The sequence below is a fragment of the Pezoporus flaviventris genome, unplaced genomic scaffold, assembly GCF_033815535.1.
Source record: "Pezoporus flaviventris isolate CSIRO_AGI_PZ_B2104156 unplaced genomic scaffold, CSIRO_AGI_Pfla_v1 ptg000835l, whole genome shotgun sequence".
In the NCBI taxonomy this organism is placed as follows: domain Eukaryota; kingdom Metazoa; phylum Chordata; class Aves; order Psittaciformes; family Psittacidae; genus Pezoporus; species Pezoporus flaviventris.
This window is the reverse complement of record NW_026893380.1, coordinates 9,850-15,880: the sequence shown is the minus strand read 5'-3', so window position 1 is coordinate 15,880 and position 6,031 is coordinate 9,850. Positions and strand designations below refer to the sequence as shown.

The 6,031-nt window shown below is 60.9% G+C and overlaps 2 protein-coding genes across 2 annotated transcripts; one reads left to right on the top strand and one right to left on the bottom strand.

Moving 5' to 3' along the window:
• Positions 1-502: 502 nt before the first annotated feature.
• Positions 503-2,368, bottom strand: LOC133264414 (HLA class II histocompatibility antigen, DR alpha chain-like). Its single transcript, XM_061444366.1, has 4 exons — positions 2,276-2,368; positions 1,576-1,833; positions 1,196-1,477; positions 503-841 (listed from the first exon to the last, which is right to left on the bottom strand). Exons 1-4 carry the CDS (start codon positions 2,346-2,348, stop codon positions 687-689), a joined length of 768 nt encoding a protein of 255 aa, XP_061300350.1. The 5' UTR covers positions 2,349-2,368; the 3' UTR covers positions 503-686.
• Positions 2,369-2,818: 450 nt separating this feature from the next.
• LOC133264413 (class II histocompatibility antigen, B-L beta chain-like) lies at positions 2,819-5,573 on the top strand. Its single transcript, XM_061444365.1, has 6 exons — positions 2,819-2,927; positions 3,702-3,971; positions 4,854-5,135; positions 5,240-5,343; positions 5,436-5,459; positions 5,547-5,573. The coding sequence occupies exons 1-6, from the start codon at positions 2,834-2,836 to the stop codon at positions 5,556-5,558; spliced, it is 786 nt and encodes a 261-aa protein (XP_061300349.1). The 5' UTR covers positions 2,819-2,833; the 3' UTR covers positions 5,559-5,573.
• The last annotated feature ends 458 nt before the right edge of the window (positions 5,574-6,031 follow it).

Here is a 6,031-nt window from a genome sequence, read left to right as displayed (position 1 = left end):
CTCCCTCCTTATAAAGGGGGTATCGGAAGCAGCCGAATCAACGCGGGGGTCTCAATCAGGTCCGACCTTCCCTGCACTCCCCGGACTCCGGTGCCGAGCGGGCTTCAATCAGGTCCGACCCTGCCTCGCTTCGCCTTCGCCCAGCGCCGCTGGGTCCTAAAGCCCGACCTCAGGACGTCGAATCCAGCCATGGATTGGGGTGAAGGGGCCTTAAAAAGCTCCTCCAGTTCCAACCCCTTCCACTGGACCAGGTTGCTCCAACCTGGCCTTGAAGGGAGGGAGCATCCAAACCCTCTCCTTGCAACCCGTTCCAATGTCCCAACAGCCTCATAGTGAAGAACTTCCCGGTATCCCTCTACGTCTTTCTTCGGGTGCGAGGAAGCCACCCAGGAGCCCCACGTCCCATCATGGGGTTCTTTAGAAAAGAAGCTGCTGGACCCCCAAGCTTCACCCAAGAGCTGGGGGTAGGTTCCTGCCCCATAGATCAACCCCGAGAGTGGCCTCGTGGTGGGATCAACCCCAACCCACTTTATTGCAGTTACCAGGCAGCACAGGAGAGGAGCAAAGAGGAGGGTGAAGGGGGGCGGGTGCCATGGGGAGCTGTGGGGCAGGGCACCCCTCGTCTCCACTTGGGGGTCTGCAAGGGGAAAGGGGTGTGGAGGGGCCAGGTTTGGGGTGCTGGGGGTTCACAAGACCCCCCTGTGGTTGTGGGCGTTGTTCATCTTCATGGCCTTGATGATGAGGATGGTGCCCACCACAATGCCCACGATGCCCACGGCCAAGCCCAGGGCGCACACCACGGTCTGGGTGGTCTCAGAGGCAGCGGGGGGCACCTTGGGTTCTGCAAAAGGGGGAAGGGGGAGAGAAAAGAGTTGAGTATCCCCCCCCTCCAACCACCCTCTTCCTCATCCTCGTCCTGCTTCCTCTTCCTCACCTTCCTCTTTCTCACCCCCACATCCATCCTTCCTCTTCCTCACCTTCCTCTTCCTCACCTCCCTATCCCACATTCCTCTTCTTCATCCCTATCCCACCTTCCTCTTCATCACCTTCCTCTTCTTCACCCCTCTGTCCAACCTTCCTCATCCCAATCCCACCTTTTTCTTCTTCACCTTCCTCTTCCTCACCCCCATCCCCCCTTCCTCCCCTTCTCCCCCTTCCTCTTCCTCTTCCCCTTCCCACCCTCCCTCTTCCTCACCCCACTCCTTCTGGAACTCTTCGGGGATCTCCTTGTGCCGCACGCGGCACACGTAGAGGTCCCCGCGCTGGGGCACGAAGGTCAGGTAGGAGAAGAGCCTGTAGGTGTTGTCCTCCCGCGGGTAGAACACGCTCCTGTAGATGCCGTCGCTCACGGCCTGCCCGTTCCGCTCCCACGCCACCGTCAGCACCGGCGGCCACAGCCTGTCCACGGCGCACACCAGCACGTTGGGCTCCTCCAGCTGCACGCGGTACTTGGGGAACACCGACACCTCCGGCGGCACTGGGAGGGGAGGGGGGACAATGGGGTTGGGGCCCTCCTTCCACAGCTCCGCGCGGGAACGATGGAGGCCTCCCAAAGGGAAGGGGGACGGCTCTTACCGATGGTGGCCCGGGACTTGTTGCTGTGGGCAATGGAGATCTCCAGGTTCTGCTTGCCGATGGCCATGTTCTGCAGAGCTCCCTGGGCCTTGAAGGAGGCGAACTTCCCGAACTCCTCCAGGCGCCACACGGTCTCCTTGTAGTCGTGATCCACGTGGAGTATCTCGTCCCCGTCGAAGTCGAACATGAACTCGCTGTCCTGCTGCTCCTTGCTCTCGTCCCGCTGGTAGAACTCCGACTGCATGACCGTGTGCCCCACTGCGAATGGGAAGGGGGCACGGAGCATCCTCAGGGAGCATCCCCATGGGGCATCCTCATGGAGCATCCTCAAGGAGCATCCCTATAGAGCATCTTCAGGGAGCATCCCCTGGAGCATCCCCAAGGAGCATCCCCATGGAGCACCCTCAAGGAGCATCCCCATGGGGCATCCTCATGGAGCATCCTCAAGGAGCATCCCTATAGAGCATCTTCAGGGAGCATCCCCTGGAGCATCCCCAAGGAGCATCCCCATGGAGCACCCTCAAGGAGCATCCCCATGGAGCATCCCCATGGAGCATCCCCAAGCCACCCCCTTCCCCTTCCTCCTCCCCTAAGCCTGAGTGCTGGGTTCCAGGACCCTACACACGCTATGGGGCAGCGTGGCCCTCCCAGACCCACACAACTGCCCCCCCCGCCCCATACCCCACCACCCTTCACCCACCTTTCACAGCCGTCGTGCCCCACAGAGCCAACGGCAGCAGGAGCAGGGCCGCGATCCCCAGCCCTCCGGCCATCGCTCCCGTCTCCAGATGCTCGAAGGGGCGACGCGGGGATGCCAGGGCATCCCTTGAGGCCCCTCGACCAATTAGAAGCCTCCCCGCTGATGACTCATCTGTCTCCAGGCAGAGCAGCGCCGCGGGGTACCCTATGGAGCAGACAGCCCGACGGGCACCACATTGGGGTCTAAACCTCGACCTGACCCCCCCCCAGCACCCCATAGAGGGGGGGTTGGGGTCAGCGACAACGCTGGGGGGGGGGCACCGAGATGGGGGAGCCCCATTGGTGGCCGTGGGGGTGATGGTGGCAGCCGGGGGGTGACGGCTTCAACGGGGACCAAGTGTGGACGGGAGCCCCGTCCGCTCTTGTTCTACCCAGCAACGGGTGATGCCGCCCCAGCCTCGCTGCTCATTGGTTGTTCCTGGGGCTTCCCAGTCCCGGCACTGGGACCCCCAGTGCGTGCGATCGCATTGACTGGGAAGGGGAGCCCGCTGTGCGCGCGATGGGCACTGGGGCTGCGCTGGGAGCGGCTGGGGCCGTGCTGGTGGCACTGGTGGCACTGGGAGCCCCCCCGGCTCATGGCGAGGAGCTGTCGGGTGAGAGCGGAGCCACGGCGCTGGGGGGCGGGGGGGGGGGGGGTCGGGGTCTTTGGGGTGTCCTTGGGGTTGGGGGGGGTTCTTTGGGGGGGTCTTTGTTGGGCTTTGGGGGGGGTCTTTGTTGGGTCTTTGGGGGTAATGGGAGTTTTGGGGGGGTCTTTGGGGGGTTTTGGGGGTGTTTGGGGGGGTCTTTGTTGGGGTTTGGGGGGTTGGGGGGGTCTTTGTTGGGGTTTGGGGGGGTTGGCCTGGTTTTTGTTGGTTCTTTGGAGTTTGGTGGGGTCTTTGTTGGGTCTTTGTTGGGTTTTGGAGTCTTTGGGGGTCTCTTTGTTGGGTCTTTGTTGGGCTTTGTGGTTTGGGGGGTCTTTGTTGAGTCTTTGTTGGGCTTTGGGAGTCTTTTTTGGTCTCTTTGTTGGGTCTTTGTTGGGCTTTGTGGTTTGGGGGGTCTTCGTTGGGTCTTTGGGGGTCTTTGGGGTTTGGGGGGCTCTTTGTTGGGTCTTTGGAGGGAGGTTGTTAGAATCTTTGGGGTTTGGGGGGGTCTCTGTTGTGTCTTTGCGGGGTCTTCATGGGGTCTTTGTTGGGGTTTGGGGTCTTTGTGGGGGGTCTTTGTTGGGTTTTGGGGGGCGTTTGTTGGGGTTTGGGGGGGGTCTTTCTTTGCTGGCTCTTTGTGGGCTCTGTCCCTGCCTTCCCCCCTTCTCCTGGCCCCTCCTGTGCCCCCCCAGGACATGGCGAGGGGGGGGGAACCGCTCCCCCTGAGCCAACACCCGGCACCAACAGGGATCTTCCAGGGGGTGTATAAGTTCGAGTGTCAGTTCCTCAACGGCAGCGAGCGCGTCCGGTTACTGGGGAGGTGGATCTACAACCGGGAGCAGTACATGCACTTTGACAGCGATGTGGGGCACTATGTGGGCGACAACCCCGAGGGCGAGTTCCAAGCCAAGTACCACAACGGCATTGTGGAAGAACTGGAGCAGAGAAGGGCTGAGGTGGACACAGTCTGCCGGCACAACTATGGGATATTGAAACCTTTCACCGTAGATCGGAGAGGTGAGTCCATGGCAGAACGTTCCCCGGAAGAACAGGCCCAACCCAACCCAACCCAACCCCCTGCCGTGCTGGGGCTGCGGTGTGACCGCGGCTGTGACCATGGCGGCGGGCGGTTGTGACCCCGGTGAGCGGAGGTTGTGACCACGGTTGTACTTGGTGGCTTTGCCACCTTTGTACAACATTGGGTTGCCCGTTGTTGGGTTGATGAACGCATTGGGTTGTACAACGTTGGGTTGCCCAGTGTTGGATTGGCCGACACGTTGGGTTGATGAACACTTTGGGCTGTACAACATTGGGTTGCCCAGCATTGGATTGGCCAACACATTGGGTTGCCCAGTGTTGCGTTGACGAGCACATTGGGTTGTAGAACATTGGGTTGCCCAGTGTTGCGTTGATGAGCACATTGGGTTGTACAACATTGGGTTGCCCAGTGTTGGGTTAATGAACGCATTGGGTTGTACAACATTGGGTTGCCCAGTGTTGGATTGGCCAACACATTGGGTTGCCCATTGTTGGGTCGATGAATGCATTGGGTTGTACAACATTGGGTTGCCCAACCTGCTGAGTTGCCCATTGTTGGGTTGCCCAGTGTTGGGTTGATGAACACATTGGGGTGGCCAACACAATGGGTTGCCCCTTTTTGGGTTGCCCATTGTCGGGTTGGTGAAAACATTGGGTTGTACAACACCGGGTTGAGCACCATTGGGTTGGCCAACGCATTGGGTTGCCCATTGTTGGGTTGGTGAACACACTGGGTCGTACAACACCGGGTTGAGCACCACTGGGTTGGCCAACGCATTGGGTTGCCCGTTGTTGGGTCGACGAACGCATTGGGTCGCCACCACCTCGGGTGCCCGGGACACTCTGCCCCTCACCCCACAGTGCCTCCGAAGGTCGAGATCTTCCCGGTGCAGTCGAGCTCGGCGCCGCAGACCAACCGCTTGGCATGCGCCGTGAGCGACTTCTACCCGGCGCCCATCGAGGTGCGGTGGTTCAAGAACGGGCGCGAGGAGCTGCAGCACGTGGTGTCCACCGACGTCATCCAGAACGGCGACTGGACCTACCAGGTGCTGGTGATGCTGGAAACCACCCCGCAGCGCGGCGACACCTACACCTGCCAGGTGGAACACGTCAGCCTCCAGCAGCCCAGCATCATCCATTGGGGTACGGACACCCCAAACCCAGCTGGTACCCCCCAAAATGAAGGTGTCGAGGGGGGGAACCCCAAACTTAACACACCCCCCCCCCCCCCAATTTTGGCTCTCCAGAGGTGATGGATGGCAGCAATAGCAAGATGCTGACGGGGATCGGGGGCTTCGTGTTGGGGCTCATCTTCATCGTGGTGGGGCTCATCTTCTACAAGCGCAAGAAGGTGAATGTGGGGGGGGTCTTATGTGGGTCCTCAAGGTTTGGGGGTGCTTTGGGGTGCCCTTGTGTGACACTGACCCCATCTCTGTGTTGCAGGGCACTTACTTCCCTCCACTGCAGGTAACGTCTAAGTGTGTCGTCATCCCCCCCCCCCAGCATTGGGGTCACCCCAGCCCCACACTCACCCCTCCTTTTCTCTCCCCACAGGCCAGCTCCTGAGCAAGCTCCTGCCCCACTGCACACAGCTCCAAGCAGGCTCTGCCCCCCGTGTTACCCCACAGCAACCCCTGGTGTCCCCAACATCCCCCTCGTTTCCCCCCCCGCAGCCCCACAGTTGTGACCCACAGTAGCTCCAGCTCTAATAAAACTGCCCACTGCTCCAGCCCCGGTTGTTGGGGGGGCTGTGGGGCAGGGGAATGACACAGTGTAGGGCAGTGGCATCACCACAGGCATGGAGCTCTATAGGGCAGGAAGACTCCTCCATGGGGCAAGAAAACCCCTCTACAGGGCAGGAAGATTCATCTCTGGGGCAAGAAGAGCCCTCTATGGAGCAGGAAGACCCCTCTATGGGCAACTCGTCTATAGGGCAGAATCCCACCTCCCAGCCCCACTTTGGGGGCCCCCAAAACATGGGGGGGAGGGGGCTCGGGGGGAGAGGGAAAATCCCATGGGTGGGGGGAGGGGAACGTGGG

Coding starts and splice junctions, on each gene's coding strand:
- LOC133264413 (XM_061444365.1), top strand. CDS start 2,834: ATGGGCACTGGGGCTGCGCTGGGAGCGGCTGGGGCCGTGCTGGTGGCA. Junction 2,928..3,701: donor TCATGGCGAGGAGCTGTCGG/GTGAGAGCGGAG, acceptor CGGCACCAACAG/GGATCTTCCAGGGGGTGTAT. Junction 3,972..4,853: donor TTTCACCGTAGATCGGAGAG/GTGAGTCCATGG, acceptor CTCACCCCACAG/TGCCTCCGAAGGTCGAGATC.
- LOC133264414 (XM_061444366.1), bottom strand. CDS start 2,348: ATGGCCGGAGGGCTGGGGATCGCGGCCCTGCTCCTGCTGCCGTTGGCT. Junction 1,834..2,275: donor GGGCACGACGGCTGTGAAAG/GTGGGTGAAGGG, acceptor TCCCATTCGCAG/TGGGGCACACGGTCATGCAG. Junction 1,478..1,575: donor CAAGTCCCGGGCCACCATCG/GTAAGAGCCGTC, acceptor CTCCCCTCCCAG/TGCCGCCGGAGGTGTCGGTG.